Source organism: Rhyacophila brunnea, unplaced genomic scaffold, assembly GCF_057557595.1.
Source record: "Rhyacophila brunnea isolate RB1 unplaced genomic scaffold, BYU_Rbru_1.0 scaffold_2, whole genome shotgun sequence".
In the NCBI taxonomy this organism is placed as follows: Eukaryota; Metazoa; Arthropoda; class Insecta; order Trichoptera; family Rhyacophilidae; genus Rhyacophila; species Rhyacophila brunnea.
This window is the reverse complement of record NW_028232859.1, coordinates 24,240,377-24,258,433: the sequence shown is the minus strand read 5'-3', so window position 1 is coordinate 24,258,433 and position 18,057 is coordinate 24,240,377. Positions and strand designations below refer to the sequence as shown.

General features: G+C 31.7%; 2 protein-coding genes across 2 annotated transcripts; one reads left to right on the top strand and one right to left on the bottom strand.

Annotated features, from left to right (window-relative positions):
• Positions 1-90: 90 nt before the first annotated feature.
• On the top strand, positions 91-13,808 carry LOC147072100 (coiled-coil domain-containing protein 124-like). The gene is made up of 6 exons (XM_085947575.1): positions 91-166; positions 255-413; positions 2,040-2,225; positions 2,614-2,717; positions 4,079-4,908; positions 12,657-13,808. Exons 2-5 carry the CDS (start codon positions 255-257, stop codon positions 4,263-4,265), a joined length of 636 nt encoding a protein of 211 aa, XP_085803701.1. The 5' UTR covers positions 91-166; the 3' UTR covers positions 4,266-4,908; positions 12,657-13,808.
• On the bottom strand, positions 13,494-17,086 carry Chchd3 (Coiled-coil-helix-coiled-coil-helix domain containing 3). Its single transcript, XM_085947577.1, has 3 exons — positions 16,867-17,086; positions 16,485-16,730; positions 13,494-13,804 (listed from the first exon to the last, which is right to left on the bottom strand). The coding sequence occupies exons 1-3, from the start codon at positions 16,975-16,977 to the stop codon at positions 13,688-13,690; spliced, it is 474 nt and encodes a 157-aa protein (XP_085803703.1). The 5' UTR covers positions 16,978-17,086; the 3' UTR covers positions 13,494-13,687.
• Positions 17,087-18,057: the final 971 nt, after the last annotated feature.

Sequence of the window (18,057 nt, the reverse complement as noted above, 5' to 3'; positions counted from 1 at the left end):
GTTTGTCTATGGTTCAACTCTCCCGATATTTATTTTTCTATTTCGATTTTCGTTTCGGGATTATTTGTTTAGCGATCTAGCAATATTTATGCAGTTTTGACAGCTAGTCTCGCCGCGATTTATTTATTTAAAAATATGCGAAATCATATTACAATAACTATTTAAGGTAGGATGTTAATATACCTAGTTCATTTTATTATATTGAATGCTTTATTTTTTTTATATTAACGTTCTTTCGCTTTGCATTTTTTTAGATGCCTAAGAAATTTGTTGGAGAAAATAGTAAGGCCGTGGTTGCAAAAGCCCGCAAAGCTGATGCTAAAAATCAACAAGATGCAATTAAAAAGCAGCAGAAGGAGGATGAAGAATGGCGAGATGATCATAAACAAGTTTTAAAAAAACAACAGAAAACGGCAAGTCTAGACGTTTTTTAATACCTGTCTGCTGTCCTGTGTAATCGTTAATGCTACGCACAGATTAATTCGGTCGGAGTCGAGTTGTTACGGCCACCGATGTTTATTTTATAATATTTTTGCTATTCCACGCGCACTTGGAGGCTGAGGCCATCTGCGTTTTAAATGTACGTTAAAGGCTATACTTCAGCTGGGGCACGGTCTAAACTCTAAAACGATCGTGATTACGCGACGCGAAGATTGTGGTAACGACGTGTGCATAACAAAACATAATTTGTCATTAAAATTCAACATGCGTCCATTTAATGTTATGTTTATTTTTCTATTAGTAATAATAATAATATATTCACTGACATGTTATCTTTTTCAAGTAAATGGGTAACGTTTTTTAGCCATCTTTACAAGATTTAAGAATTAATTCCCCCGACGCCATCACAAAACAAATTGACGTGTTCACAGCTCGACTTTCGCTCTCTGATTGGCAGCCAGTCCGAAATTTCGTTGCACCTATAGTTGAAAATTATTTGCTGTTTCACAGTATGCTCTTAATAGCACAATTTCATTTTAAATGATGGCATATTAACTCACAACGATTGGTTGTGGTTGTATTAGTGCTTAGCATCATCGTACGGCATTAGTATCTTGTGAGGCTAATAATTTATATTGATATAGGTAACTGGAGTGAATTTTTTTTATTTTAATATTGTCATCGCTGAGTTGCATGTCAAGCACAGAATCTTACATTATGTACTTAAAACACTAATATTATTTACTGTCATCTCCCAAATATAGAATACACTGAAACTTAATCTGGATGTGACTATCGCAAGTTTCAACTTTAAGAGTTATTCATTATTAGTATCTGATAATTTATTCCCTGTAATTACTTCTCGTGGTAAGTATGTATGTTGTATCTATTGTAGAAAGGATCCAAATGTATCGAAAGTTCAGCTATAGTTAGGTATAATAGAATTCCCGACCAGTTTGCTATTTCATCTCAGCTTGAAATTTAAACAAAATATTTGATTTCTAAATTTAGGTTGTATTATGAAGCATATTTTCTACTACTCACTTCCGGAAAGAGTGTCCTTCAATCTGAGCAATGTTTGATTTTTAAAAAATACTAGGATAATAGTAAAGGCAGTTAACTTTTTTTGCGTGGAAAGCTAGAAAATATAGTACTCAACTTAGAGGTATTAGATGCACTCAACCTTAAATCTGGGCAGAAAAATTATTTGTTAGCATATTTTTTTCTTATCGTCAGAAGCTTGTCGTCTATCGAATATCCGTTTTTGTCGAAATCGACCTTTGAATGCAGAATGATTTTTTGTATCTAAATGGACCAGAACCATCCTTTTCTTTAAATTGCTTTGTAATGAAAACAGCATTCATATGCTGTAAAAACAACAATTTAAATACCTTCATGTATTTAAATATAGGATAATCAAATTTGTTTTTCGTCTCCTGAACATTTGATATTTGGTCTATTCGACAAACCAATCCTGCAGGGACGGTTAGTTAACAAAGTATAGTGTCTTATTATCTTTTTAACTGTCATTTTATTGTTGAAACTAATTTATCTTCCGATTGTATATCGCCAATAAAAATTGTTATTTATGTTAACAGGAAGAACTTGAAAAAAAGAAACAGGAGCAGTTAAATAAGAAAGCGGAAGCCAAAGCTTTACTTGAAAAAGAGATGGATTCAATTAAAACACAGGGGAAGCAACCTTTAGCTAAAATTACCAGAGCCCAAATTGTTGCAGAAACAGAAAAAAGAAACCAGATGGCCAAACAAGCCGTTAAGGCAGAGGTAACAATAATATATTAGATTAGATTATGAGGTTGTTTCAGTGGGGGTGTGAGGAAATTATTTAAAGGTAAATAAAAAGAACGGAGACAAAACAGCACGCTGAAATTACAAATGGTACCACTGAATGCAGCTACTTTATCCTATTCTATAAATGTATCACGTAAATAAAGTTTGATAGTTTGGGCAGGTAACAAGAACGAGTGGGAAGGGAGCGGTGAGACAAACCGATCCAACAGACGCGATGTAAACACGGTTGGCAACAACAACCATAGACAGTACAAATTACTCAACTGTCTACTATGAAGAAGGCATGAGCCTACCGAAAAAAATGGTACCTTTGCACGCATTTTACACTGTGGCATCACTATAATTATATTTTATTTTTCAGGTTGTCAAAACACATATTGAGAAACCAATCGAAGAGAATATTAATAGATATAATATCGGAGGTCAAGTTGCAGAGACTATAGAAGAAGCAATATCAGTTTTGAGGTAAATATTAACCCTTACACTACCTATGGCATGTAAACATGTCATAGACTTTATCTCGTATTTTCGACCAAACTAGAAGAGACACTTGTGGATAATATGCTTTAAAAATCAGTTCAAACCTTTAGGTAGACATATCAGGCAACAGATCATAAAAATGTCAAGTAAAACCCAAGGAAATATATTTTTGAAAAGAACACTCGTTATTCAGTCATTTGAATCGCGCGCCATTGCGAAGACGGGTGTACTCGATGCGTCACCAGGGTTATCAAAACAAAACATTGGTCATGCATCGAAAAGTGTGCATCGATAATATTTTTATTTACCTTTTAATTAATTATTACGATTACGTTAGCGTTATGTATTTTTTCTTAGTGATTTGTGATCTCGATAGAAACATTTTGACGATTTGTTTTTAGTATTTTTTGTCATTATAAATATATGTGAAATAATTATTTCACCTGCCAAAATGTCACTACCACATAATATTATCGAAGAAATCATGCTGGAAAATATTTTATCGACGCACAGCTCTCCAGTAAATTTGTATGGCTTTGTTCATTGTTCCATATTTGATATTATAATGGGTAATAATTTTTATTTTTTATGTGCCACGAAACTGTGTTAGCTCTGTTTACATGGTCGTATTTTGCCTGGCGATCTTTCGACAGGCCCTTTGTACAATGAAAAAGCCGACGGCGTCTCATAAATTATATTATAATAGTATTTTAGCAGTGGGGTAGTTATTTTTACTGTTATTCTCCAAAACATCCTAATGATTAAGTGTCACGATGACGGAACATTATTTTATGGCGACGAAAATAAATATAGGTTCATAATTTGAAACGGTAATAAAATTTGAGTTTACGACTTACAAAATGCGATAAGATAACCCACTGGATTATTCCACAAGTGTGATTTTGATTTAGTAATATATCTGTTATAGACCGTAACCAACTCTGGCAGCATGTACCCAGCCCTGTGTATAACAAATACAAACGCGGCGGAGCGCTCGCTAGTATGTGTTAAAAATTGTGTATGTGACATTGGACGGCACGCCATATTGACGCGCGGCCAAAGCTTGGATATTTTTTAGCGTCTTCATTTTTTTTAGTGAGAATGTCACGAATACAGTTTATTTCTTGGTGTATTTGGAATAACTGATATATAGTTCATCTAGTAATCTATTTTTTAATTTTAAAATCGATCTGTTTTAGCTGTAGTGACCGTTTTAACAGATCAGTTGACTGAAAATAAATTCCCGCGAAAATGGCTCGCGTTGAAAGGGTTAAAATAGTAAATGTATAGTAAATAATATGTGTCATTTTAAGATTCAATATTTTTAATCCAATGTTTCATTACAGTACGAAAGAAGAAGATGTTGATCGACACCCTGAGAAACGCATGAAAGCCGCTTATACGGCATTTGAAGAAATAAACATGCCCCAAATTAAAGAAGAAAATCCATCATTGAAACTATCACAATTAAAACAAATTCTTTTTAAACAATGGCAAAAATCACCTGAAAATCCACTGAATAGAAAACTATAAACATTAATGTTTCAATGTTTATACCGCTTGGATTTTTTATTCCAAAATTTGTTTCATAGAATTGAAAATATTCTTGAAAGTTTAATAAAACTAAAACTCAATGGTTATCATCTCTATATGTAAATGTGTGAACTGTGTGTAAAGAAAAACATTTTATAACATCTGTGCAGTATTTTATTTATGAACCTTTTATCATTGACAGCACATTAGAAATTGTTAATTTTCAATAATCACGCTCTTGTTGGTAGAGAAATAATCAGAGTAGAGGCCAATCACGAAACTGGAAAAAACATTTTTCTAAAATTTTGAGAATCCTCATTTCTCAAGAAATTATCACTAGGCTAAGCTGCCGACCACAACTGGAATTTCTCAAGAAAATTTGATTTCTCGGAATATTTTTTTTGGCCGAAGAGCTAAAAATAAAAAAAAAGCTCTTGACTTTCAATCCTAATAGAATTTCTTAAATTTGTTAGTAAACAATTTCTTGACCGGAAAATCTGAACAATGAAATCAATCTCGAATTCTTGAGAAAACAAATATTCTTAATTTCCAAAAATCTGGAATCTCAAGATATCACACCCATGTTCAATAAATTTGTAAGTTGATAATAATGACTGATTTGATAAAGGTATTAAGGGGGAAGGTGTTCCATGTCAGCTATTTTCTGGTATTTTCAGAGGTTAAGCCTGAATAGTACGTAAGATTTGTAGAAAAACTATTTATATCATTATGAAGCTTATTCATCGTCAAATATTTATGTAAAACATTTGATAACTACATAAAGTATTTTTATGACGTAAAATAATATTCTTTGAAACCGTGAAACGTGATAATTGAGAACGAAGCCATATTTTTGTGACATTAATAGGCTGTGATGATGACAAATTTTTCCCTTAATTATTATCTCAAACGATTTATTATAGATAGTTGTAATGTTATAAAACATAATGTAGTAAAATATATTCAGTATAATTATAATATTTGCAGTTTCTATTGGTTCTAAATCTAATGGAAGCGAGTGGACATTTTGTTATTTAAATATGCTACAATTATAGACATACGAAATAATATAAAGCTACGTATCAGAAGGTTTATCATTAATCATTGAATAAATGATGAAATATCTTGTTAGTTATAAATTTGTAATACTAAATAGAGACCTTTTTAAAACAACTGTTTCCACGAAATATTCGACCATCTTGATATCCGCCAGACCCACCTGCGAATTGGTGTATGATGTATGGAATCTTTAGCTGGTATTATTTTAACTTTATATGACCAAAAAAATACGCCAACACACAAGTATTGTACAAAAATATGTTTATAAAAGTGAATGCTACAAATTGAACACAAAAATAGGCGAAACAAACACAAATTCGAACATATTATTCAAAAGGAAAACATATTTTGACATTTGAGGACAAAACAAAAAAAAATCTGAAGAAATTTGTATTTGCGTCAATTCTACGTTATGTCATACTAAATCATACATTATAATTTTTAACACTGTTGCAATCTATTTTGCCTAATATTGCAACATAGCAATCAGTTTTCTGTCCCTTTCTATAACTATCTCCCTCTACATTCAAAATAATTATGATTGTAGTAGGTATGTATTTTATAAATTGTGATAGATTTTATTTTATTTCAGTGACATATATCGGGTCGTCCAGTATTGCCATATCTACTAAAATATTATTGAATTGATATTTTAGTAAATAAGAGAATGAAGTTTTTCACCATTTGTATCTACTATTAGTTTTACTATTTTTATTTAATAAATAATACACATGAGGTTTTACGAATTTCACATTTGTTATTAAACATACTTACATAATTTAGAACACCCCAAACACATCGCGAAGTAAAAATATCTATATTTTTTACTTAGCCAAAATTATGAATCAACATAGGTTAGGTACCTACTGATGTTTATATTACAGAAAATTTAACTTTTACTAAATTATGAATTTGCGAGATTATAATAATACAGATGATTTTAAAGAATACTTTCATCAAATAACATAATAATGGATGCCTGTACTTACATAATATTTTCCAATGTAATTTTTTTTTTAAAAACTGACTTTAATTTCGAAAGTTTAGCCTGGCAATACTATGAACGTCATTTATTTCAGCGGGAATGCGAAATTTTCATCCTCGGTTTTTGACATAGGTACCTAACAATATTATCACAATTATTTATATCGATTGTACTTACAAAAAATGCCACGAACTCACTATCCGATGGCTGGAAGTTCCAAAAAAAGACGTAGGAGAAAAGATGGAAATATTAATACATTAAAAACACAAAGGTTTGAAATTATTATTTTATAATTTGACATAATTATACATAGTTGAAAAAACCACATTTCACAGAAAATTTTGGTTCACAATATTTATTTATCTTGCAAAAGGAAGTTTTGCGTATTACTTATTAATACACACAATTAAGTATAATGATCATTTGTACTTATATTATTTTTATATTATGTTTGTGCCATGTCTTATTCGAAATTAGTGTGTCTGTGACAAAAATTATAATCTGGTACAATAATTAATAGCAGCTATACATTTTGTTTTCTGTTAACTATCTACTAAACTAATATTTTTGAATGTATTATAGTATTGATATATTGCCGAAGACTATGCCTGAGCATGGAAATCCTCAAAGCATACTACCTGAACCAGAATTTCATCCCACATTTGAACACGAACACGAAGAATTTATTATAGAAAATGAAATTGAAGATTCAAGCCCTAAATTCCGTGTAGAAGGCCGTAGAATTATAGACTTTTCATATTTTTTCCAACAACTTCAATTAATTAGCCACCATGATTCTCCATTTAATTGTAATTTATCACATTTAGAAATTTTTGGGGAAAATCGGGATAACTTTAGTAGTACATTTTTTATTCAATGTAAACTTTGTGGTAAAAAATTAAAATTATATACCACTGAAATGAACAAAAACAAAATGAATCTGTGTGACGCATTTGTATCCAGTATAATCAGTATCGGCAGTGGATTTTCAAATCTGGAAGAAATGTGTTCAGCAATTGACGTACCATCGATTACAGCAAGAACATACAGAAAGAGTCAACAGAAGGTGTACGAGTGGTTTGAAGAAACCAAAAATAAGAGTATGGAAAACGCTGCGAAAGAAGAGCGACAACTTGCAATCGAAAATGGTGACGTCGATTCTTCTGGTATTCCCATGATATCAGTTGTTGCAGACGGCTGTTGGTCGAAACGTTCATACAGATGCAATTATTCCGCAGCATCTGGCGCTGCCACGATCATTGGTCAAAGAACCGGAAAGATTTTGTACATGTCAGTGAAAAATAAATATTGCGATTTGTGCGCCAAAGCTAAAAATAAAAATATCCCTGCTCAACAACATAAATGCTTTTTAAATTATACCGGTCCGTCAGGTGGAATGGAATCTACAGCAATATTAGAAGGCTTTAAAGAATCTATTAATACACATGGATTGATTTATTCAAAATTGATTGCTGATGGAGATTCCAGCACATACAAAAAAATTCTTGATTGTCACCCTTATCCGAATGTAACTGTCGAGAAAGTTGAATGTAAAAACCATTTAATTAGAAATTATTGTGGCAAAATAGAGGCATTAACCAAAGACACAAGATATCCCTTGAATGTAAGAAAAATCATTGCGTCAAGAAAAAGACGTCTGCGGAAAGCCGTCATAGGTGCAATCAAGTATAGAAAACTACAAGATAGTACTTTCGAAGAAAAGGTTATCGCTCTGAAAAAAGATTTATTTAATGGACCGCACCATGTTTTTGGAGACCATACTTCTTGTCTACCATATTTTTGTACAAATGAACCAAATACAGAGGACATGCTTGATGTAAATTATGTACCAGCATTAAAAGAATGCAGTCTATTTTCTCAATTAATGATATATAATTCTCGTTTGGTGCTAAATTCAAAAAGTTTAATTTATAATTTTTCTACTAATATTTCAGAATCTTTTAATAACATGATTGCAAAATTTGTAGGCGGCAAGAGAATTAACTACTCTCAAAGACAATCGTACATGGGACGATGTGCAGCGGCGGTAATCGCATTTAATACAAATAAGTTACATTGCACAATTCAAAAACAAGTTTATAAAAATAGCCCAAAAGCCTTCATAAATCGCTTAGAATCAAGAAGGTTGAAAATAAATAAAAAAAAAATAGGAAAATCTTGGCGAAAACCAATACATACTGTTCCTTTATCTAATCCAGATTATGGAGAGAGTTGCCAAAAACCTGATATGGACAAAAATCAATATCAATTGTTAAAAGAAACTTTTTTGAAAAAACTCAAACTGACAAACTATGAGAGGAGGGATATAGAAAGACGCACCGTATTACAATCTGAATGTGCAGAATGGCTAGAAAGGCGACGAAACCTTCTTACTGCCTCTGTTTTTGGTAAGGTGTGTAAGCGGCGAGAAAATACAAAATTTGGGCCTTTGGTAAAACGTTTATTATATAGCCAATCATTAGCCAACGTGAAAGCGGTAAAATATGGTAAAGAAAATGAATCAATAGCTTTACAACAGCTTAGTGTACAAGAACGGATTAAGATTGAGAGATGTGGATTGTTTATCGATGATGTGTATGATTTTATCGGTGCAACGCCAGATGGCATCAGCGATGATGATACAATTATTGAAATAAAATGTCCTTTCTCAGCTGCTGGAATAAGTGCAGATGAAGCTATTGTACAGAAAAAAATTAAATTTTGGAAAGTAGATAAAGACAGGAATATGGTAATAGATAAAAATCACGATTGGTACTTCCAGATTCAGGGGCAGCTTCATATTACTAAGAAAGATGTCTGTTTATTTGGAGTTTGGACGGGACATAATTTTCCTGTTAAAATAGAATTAATCAAAAAAGACGAGACATTTTGGATTGAAAAGATTGAAAAAAAGATATATCACTTTTATATGAATTGTCTACTGCCAGAAATAGTAGATCCCAGAACCAGTAGATCTATGAATATTAGAGAACCAGAAAGGCTGAATTTCTAAATTTTTATTTTAAATTTTATTATGCTTAATATATTTTCAACAAGTCTATATTACATCACTATTTTATAGTTCATCAAGATATATCTAATTTACTAATATAGTTTACTGTTACGAGACACCCAGAACGAGTGTAATTTTATGAAATTCAAAATAATATGTATACTTACATCTAAATAATGATACCTGATCTTGCTGGCGATTCCACTGCGCCATATTTTGTATAAGCATTCGTCTCTGCAGCCGTGAGTTTTGGTTCCGTGTAAAAAGTACATTTTGTTCTCAAGGTCAAAAACCAAATTGGTTGTGCCAATGGCTTATAACCATTCCTCATAAATGATTATAACTGATATCACCTCATGATCAGTGCCACGCACGAGTTAACTCGCGGGATCTTTTAAACGTCATAACTTCTGAATGAACTGTTTGTGTATATTTTCTTAACAATATTTATCATTTTAGTGTGAAAATATTCACGTTAAACATGTTGATTTGGTAAATTTTCACAAATATTTATCATTCTATTCTTATTTCATATTTTTTAAGGGATTCATTTTATTCCAAAAATAACTGACCTACAAGTACCCACCTGGTAAAAATTGAATTTGGATTGGATGGAATTTCCTAGTAGATGTTCCAACTAAACAACATGACGCTTTCTATATATTATTTACTGTTAGTTTTGAAATTATTGTATTTGAAATAAATAATGTATCAATAATACACATAGAAATCAATAGATATATAAAATAGATATCACAGTTTAAAAATCAGAAAGATCAATGCATATTACCATTGTTTATGTTACAATATAAAACAACATTTATCATTGAACGTAGGTACCAAGAAAAATAGACTTCATTAAAATGTGTCAATATAGTATATACCCGATATAATTATATAAATTATTATATTGTTAATTACTCTGTGGGGTCCATATATACTGCTTCAATTGTAATTTAATTTTACAGTATAATTATTTATGTTAAGTACTTGATTTACTTATTATATGTACAAATGTAATATACTTACCTACTTATTAGGATATATCTTGGTGAATTTTAAAATAAGAGGAAATTAAATGGAGGTCATCGTGTCTAACTAGATGTCTAACTAGACGTTGTTAAGTCTTATATAAATATTTATACATTATTAAATTGTTTTTCTGTTTTTTATTGATGTAAAGACATGGCATGTATTCAAAGTAATAACAAATTAGCTGTGTACTATTTATTTAACTTATATTAAAACCCCAAGATTGATTTCGTCTTACGACATATTTTATTCTTCTAAGTTTTACTATGACATTGTAATATGAACCATGGATATAGTATAGTACTTAAAAAAATCAAAACTGGTAATATATTATTTCAATATTTAATAGTCAATTTTCATTTGAAGTCAGCATTTAATTACTGGTATAACACATAATTATTAACTGATATCTACAACTTCAGATGGACAAATTAATTGATATATCATATTATCAGTTTTCATTTCCTTTCAACAATGTATTCATTCTAGCAGCTATTTTAAATATCTTACTAGTTTTTATGTCATGGCACCTTACAAAGGCTCCGAGCAACCGTATACTGAGCTTCGAGAACAGATGTTTACGACGGATACTGGGTGTGCGGTAATTTTAGAAGTAACGGGAGATAAAAGAACGCACCAAATAGCCTCGCATCACGTTGAGAGTGAATACGCAACTTTGTACCTGGCCCGGCCACGTGCTGCGAGTGCCTGAAGAGAATCCCAATCTGGTTTGCCTGTTCTTCAAGCCAACCGGATTCCGGCGTCCTGGATGGCCGCTAAATACTATCTATATAGCATATCTGGCGGAGTTACGGGCTGCTAGTATGACCTGGAACGATGCAAAAAAACTAGAGTGACAGAGATTCTTGGAGGCGCCGCATTGTATCCATATGCTGCAACTAAGATGCAGATATAGCCGAAGAGAAGAATTAATATACAGCATCTAGAAAACTTAAAGTCTTTGAAATGGTGTTAGAAAGACAATGTTTCTAATATCAAAGTGATATTGAGGATGAAAAAGAAAAGACTTGGAGAGTAAGCTCTACCAAATGACATACCTGATATGATACAAGTAACTGATATGCAAAATTATATTATATTTTAGAATATTATGAATCAATTTAGCAACTTTTATATCATTATCGATAATAAATTTAGTGCAAAAATGTAATTATAAAATTGTTTTATTTTTTAAATATGTATGCGAGATAGACATAGCTATAGGTTACAAACATTAGTCACTTTATATTTACCTTTTGTAATTGTACTATTAAATCTAGAAAATGGGTATATATGCTTGATGGTCTACGTCATAAATAATATTATATGAATCACGCCATGTTCGGATCGTACGCCGAAAGTCGGATTTATTTCATTATTAATTAAAAGATTTATTTCATTCCATCTTATTCATATGAAACCGTCGACAAGCAAAGATCTCGGTAGACATTTTCTCCATCTGCAAAAAACATAACATATGAACTGTTAATAGTGTGATTTTTAATCTTTTATAGTGTGCGACTGTTTGAAGAATGGTAATTAAAACGGATTAGTGATAATACAAAGCATCAAAAAAGATTGATTAACTAAAATAAAGTAATCAGGTAGGTAACATGTTTAATAACAACTAGAACGCCTTAGATTATATCAAACAAATAAATATGAAATCACAGGCATTCTCGCAATAACCTCTAAACTAACCACGCAACTAATGTAGACTAAGAAAACAATAAATTAACACTTGAATAATATATGCAAAACACACAGAATACTACTACAGTAATAAATAACATAATATTGTACTTACAGATAGTGTTTCTTATTCCTGATATAAAACACAATTCCTTCGTTAGGTATCTTGCAATTTGCTATCAACATAATCTGACAGCAGAGAGTTTTTTCTATTAGTCTATGGCCAAAAATACGGATTTACTTGGCCCGCTAAAAAAAAGATTTTAATATAGCAAGAACATTTTGAATATGCGACAAATAAATAAAAGTATATATAATATAGTTGTTAAAAAAATCTGTGTACATTATAAAATATATTTAATATTATAAATACATATATTTTTTAAATTCATGTTATAATTTGTAAACGACGAAGCACGTCAGCTAATACGCATAGTAAATGTTTAAACTTTGGTAATCAAATTCGAATGTGACAGAAAGAGAAAGAAAAACTTTTTAATCATATTAGCATGCGTAAAAGAGATGTAACATAATATCACTTTCACTTTAAAAATCATACCTAGTATTCAATGTCATAGTTCAACTTTAAATGAAAAAACAGAAACTCTAGGTAAGCATGTGTGCCCACATCAATTGTCTGAATTGACCAAGCAAAGACTGGGGGAAAAAGGCTTTTGATGACATTAAAACTACATATTTGATGACTTGGACACATGATGTGAAAGAGTAAACTGTCTAATCGCACCAAATTACTGCTATACACAACTACAACCCGCCCAACGATGACTTATGCGTGTCCAACCTGGGCACACACACCATATTAAAAGATTACAGACAGTACAAAATAAGATACTGAGAAAAGTCACGAATGCACTGAGATAGTGCGCGGTTCTACACTTCACAGACATCTCCAAATCGAACTTGGCCACGACCGCAGCTGCAAGTTGTCGAAGAAATCTTCACCCACCCCAATGCGAGCATTAGTAGCTCGGGGATAAAATAAATAACGATAGATGATGGTTAGTCTCCCGCCCGACACAGGCACGAGCGGGAGGACCGATTCACCCCACAGCATAAAAAACAATGCCAAAACATAGATATGATAAAAGGGGAAAAGAATAAATAGTTATCGAGGGTATTATATCACTCTGCTGATGTAAATCAGAGACCTTTATCATTACAACGGACTGACACGAGACGCTCTGAATCTGGAGCATTCTCGTTGAGTCTTGAGACATCAAAGTATTTTTTTTATTACCATGTATTTTTGTAATTGATTTAATACAAGCCACAAGCTTAGCCTACGCTACATAATATGAAGGAGATTAAGGGCCTAGCCCAGGTGGTCTAGAATTTTTGAAAAAGCAATATAATAACTAATCAACTTCAACTCATCATCGGTGACATCTAAGAATAAAGGATTTGAACTAAATTAAAACTGAGCACATGATATTTTAGGTTTTTTTTATTAACATAATATATGTACAAGATTTCAGCACCACCTAATTTAAAGGAGAGGAATAAATATTCAATATGTAATACATTTATTTTGAATGTTTGATTTTTTAGTATTCATACTTTTACCAAATAAAAAAAAAATATAACAGAATTTCGACTACAAAAAGATATTATTGTGGTAAATTAAGCTCCCGTTGCCATGACTGCCGATCGCTTTGCAGAAACACAATCATTGAATTCCGACACATACTTTCCACATAAAAGGGGCTGAGTAGAATTTTCATTATAACATTTGATAACCTAGAAAGAACAAAAAAAAAAATCGTTTTTATTCAATACTGAATATACATACCTACACAAAATTAGAGAGTGCCCACCCGGACGGTGAATAATACGAGTTCGAATCCCACTTGGTCTTACTTCTTTTTCTAATCGTTATATTGCTGAGGTTTTCAAAATTAAAGAATTCATATAATATTATCTCATATTATGTATATCAATGATTGTAAAAGGAAAATTATTAAATTAACTGATATTATAATAACAAAACAAACCACACATTTAATAGGTAGTAAATATTCATAAAAGCAGGCCACTATTATAACATTTGCCATGCTATTTAATTGACTACTGATACTGCTCCAATTTACAAAAGAAGGCTGAGGGCATGTATTTGTATAACGGTTTACTTTTCTTCCCCCAGATGGGGGTTGACTAAGAGGCCATCCGTGGACTGAAACCGTATGCGGTTTAGATCCGTGTGCCATACTAAACTTATGATTTATGTTCATGAAAATATATTTTCACTAAATTTGTAAGTGTATGGTATACACGGATACGATCAGATGCTTATAATATACTTTGTGGAAAAATGATCAGAAAAGATAAGCTTAGTATAGCACACGGTTCGAAAACGCATACGGTTTCAGTCCATGGATGGCCTATAAATGATTGACAACCACCTTGTGAAAAAAGCCATTTAGCTATCTCACATGTTGTGGTTCCATATATCGTCGGTCTTTTGTAAAAAGGGCGAATTAACCATTTTCACGAAATCGAGATTTTAATGAAAATACAATATGTACCCCACTAGCTTTGTTGTGTAAAAACGGCGAATTTGTATCTCTACAGGAAAGTACTTAAAAAACGATAATCGACTAAAATTAAATTAATTAAAATTACGAATAAAAAGTGAATGTGACGTATTAGGCCTTTTAAAATATTATATAATAATGCCTATTATAATGACAATATTCTTTCTAAGCTTTATTATAAACTTGTTAGATATTTATAATCATCCACAGGTAATAAATAAATAAATGTCAAAAGTTAAAAAACCTCCTCCTGTAAAATAGCATTTTGGTTAATTCGCCCTTTTTACAAAACACCGACGATATCTGATTGTCATAATAATATCAAATTATCCTGATATGAAGCGCCTAGTTTCAAATCCCCCTAAAACGGTTTTAGAAAAATTTTGAGTTAGATATGTATTTAGATGGATATTTCTGATACCTATATGATGACCAAAGATTGAACTTTAAAAAACGCCAAAAACCGTCTATACATAATATGATCAAAAATTAGGGTAAATTTCAATACCCAATAAAATGGTTAAGCCAAAATACTCTAGAATGTACGAATTAAATAATAAATACATAAAAGTTCACAGATTTAATAGATATGAATTTTCCTCAAAACTACCTAAAATCATTTTAGGGGGTTTTGAAACCAGGCATTTCTTATGTTCTGAAACCTTTCAAAAAGCGACGCACATAACATTGAATATTTACTGAAATGCTTAATCGTAACCAGTGTAGTGAGCATGGAAGATGTGAAATTAAAACAACCATGTTTGATTCATTTTTATCAGAAGAGTATGACCAAGGACAAATTTAATATCCCTAGATTTCGTTTTACTTATTAGTTTGAAATTTGATTTGACTACCTATATGTGAAAATAATATTGTCATTATTAATTGCTAAGGGTGACATCACATCATCATTTCTTAAAGATGACCGGTAAGGAAGATCTACTTTTGAGTTGCTATTCAGCGCCAGTGGGCATGTGCCGTGTATTTTCCCATTTCGACTAGCATGGCCCTTTTGTGTGTTACTGCAGCATGTCCTGAGAACATTCCCTCAAAGATGGGCTAGCAAAATAAAAATTTATGTATGCACAGTGACATAACATGCAACCTCGCTAATAAGATGATACTGTAAGACTGATTGTTATATGTGTGACTAATTGAGTAATCTGAAATCAAATCGAATATGGTCAAGCATACGAAAACAACCTTACTAGGTGTGCTAAAATGAGACAGGCTACACACGAGGTAACCGGCCTGGCATCAGCTCATCAAAAAACCAATTATCGCGTAAATAAATGCATGAAATACATATTAAGTATATCAAATAATAATTTTACGTAAAACTTGTTTGTGATCAACATTTTAAGAAATTCAGCATTTACTTTGTGGTAATTTAATTCATGATCGGTTATTGTGTCAGCTTATAATGTCATGGGTTCCGTGTCTGGAAAATTCACATATTCTTTTTAAAGTGTTTGGACCAGAGTATGGACCTAATAAGTTGAGAAGTGGTTAACATCCATTTCTCGTAAAACAAAAATTTGTTAATACAACCTTCACCCTGTGAAGGCCCATATGATCTTCTTAGGATCGGACATGGTAAGAATATAATCATAATAACAATTTTACAAACTGATTCCAACACTCGGTATTTACCACATATTATAAATACTGCTTTTCGATACACGTTTCGTTTGCAACAAGTACTTGATAAAGCTCGCCATGTGAGCAAAACAGGTGTCGTAAATCAATCTTTATAATTCATAAATACCAAGTGATACACTCATTTTATAAAATAAAATTGGTGATTCACAATAATATGCTAGAGGTGTCTTCGACAAAACCACAATGTACCTAGTTTGTAAATAATAACTATACTACGTATATACCGAGGCTTTTTGTTCTTGACAGGGTGGAAGTTTTCCAACAACACACGCAGTTTGGGCTCTTTTAAACATTTGTGCAGTTTCTGACACGGCCTTGTCATATTCTGCTTCCATTTTCTTATTTATGGCATCGTGAGTATTCTTCAGAAATTGTATACGTTTCGCCCAGTAGTCTTCACTTCTACTGTAGTCATATTCGGGTTTAGGATGTTTAGGATCTTTAGGACGAGGTGATGGTGTTCCGAGAGCCTACAAAACCACAAATACACATTCTGAGTACCAATATTTGAAGCCCATATTTTGAACAATCATAAGTCATGTTTTTTTTTATTTATTTTATCAATCAAATCAATTTATTTGACATTATGTAATGAAAAATACAAACAGTAACAAGTGACGGCTCCGACTCGGTCATTCGTTTGATGGCAGCTTCCGAAACTTGAATGGGTGTATCATTATTTACACTTAATTTACGGGTACTCTGTGTGCCTCCCATTTATAGACGTCAAATATATCTGGGACACGTAAATTATAACGTAAAATACATTTTATCCGGCGACAGAAGACGAAATCAAAGATACGTCACAGACACTCAAGTTGGTAAGATTGTCGACTGCCTGTTTGCCAACCGGCGGTTGGTAATCCTGGAAATAATGGAAATCTTTAAATAAAAAAATGAGACTGAAAAAACGTGACGGATTTTTTTAATGCAACAATGTGATAACTTAAAATTTACAAAAAATATTCTACCAGCCAAAAGACAATTTATTACAAATATTTAGATTTTCGAAATAAGTATTTTTTCTGTACTAAATAATATCCAACCGACCTCTCTCAAGTACGATTATTTGGCGCAATAGGCTATGGTCTTCCTTTGACTTTATACCAACTTAAGAAATTTTATGACATTATTAAATTTTGTCTGTCAAGCAGTGTTGCCATATTTTTCTATGCCGATTATAGTACAAAGGCGTAAAAATTATAGTTTTTCTGAAAAATATATGGTACAGGAACATTTTTCGTCTTGCATCCTTTAAAATTATAGTATTTTATTATAGTTTGCGTAAAATTATAAATATAAATTATAAATATAAAGATGGCAACACTGCTGTTAAGAGTGTCAAGCAGTGTTGCCAACCGTACTATAATTATAGTATTTGTACTATAATTTTGGTCCGCGTACTATGTACGATATAAAATAGGTATAGTACGCCCAAAATACTATAATTTTGAAAATCGTACTATAATTTAATATAAAAGTACTATAATTTTGCATGCGAAATATTTTTCCTAAAAAAAACGAGTCAACCATGAAAAATTGTGAACATACGGCCCGCGGCGAAATATTTAATTGGGAACCTGCGGCCCGTGGCGAAATATTTTTCCTAAAAAAAAAACAAGCCGACTATGAAAAATAGGGAACATGCGGCCCGCGGCGAAATATTTCTCCTAATAAAAACGAGCCGACTATGAAAAATTGGGAAAATTTTCATTTTCAACAGATGACAACGCGTACTATATTTTATCCCCAAATACTATAATTTTGGAGGCTCTGTACTATAATTCCACTTTCAAA

Excerpts from the sequence above, each read along its gene's own strand:
- LOC147072100 (XM_085947575.1), top strand. The coding sequence starts at position 255 with ATGCCTAAGAAATTTGTTGGAGAAAATAGTAAGGCCGTGGTTGCAAAA. Across the intron at positions 414-2,039 it reads TAAAAAAACAACAGAAAACG|GAAGAACTTGAAAAAAAGAA; the intron begins GCAAGTCTAGAC and ends TTATGTTAACAG. Across the intron at positions 2,718-4,078 it reads GAAGCAATATCAGTTTTGAG|TACGAAAGAAGAAGATGTTG; the intron begins GTAAATATTAAC and ends GTTTCATTACAG.
- Chchd3 (XM_085947577.1), bottom strand. The coding sequence starts at position 16,977 with ATGGGAGGCACACAGAGTACCCGTAAATTAAGTGTAAATAATGATACA. Across the intron at positions 16,731-16,866 it reads CGGAGCCGTCACTTGTTACT|GCTCTCGGAACACCATCACC; the intron begins GTTTGTATTTTT and ends GTGGTTTTGTAG. Across the intron at positions 13,805-16,484 it reads GTCAAGAACAAAAAGCCTCG|GTTATCAAATGTTATAATGA; the intron begins GTATATACGTAG and ends TGTTCTTTCTAG.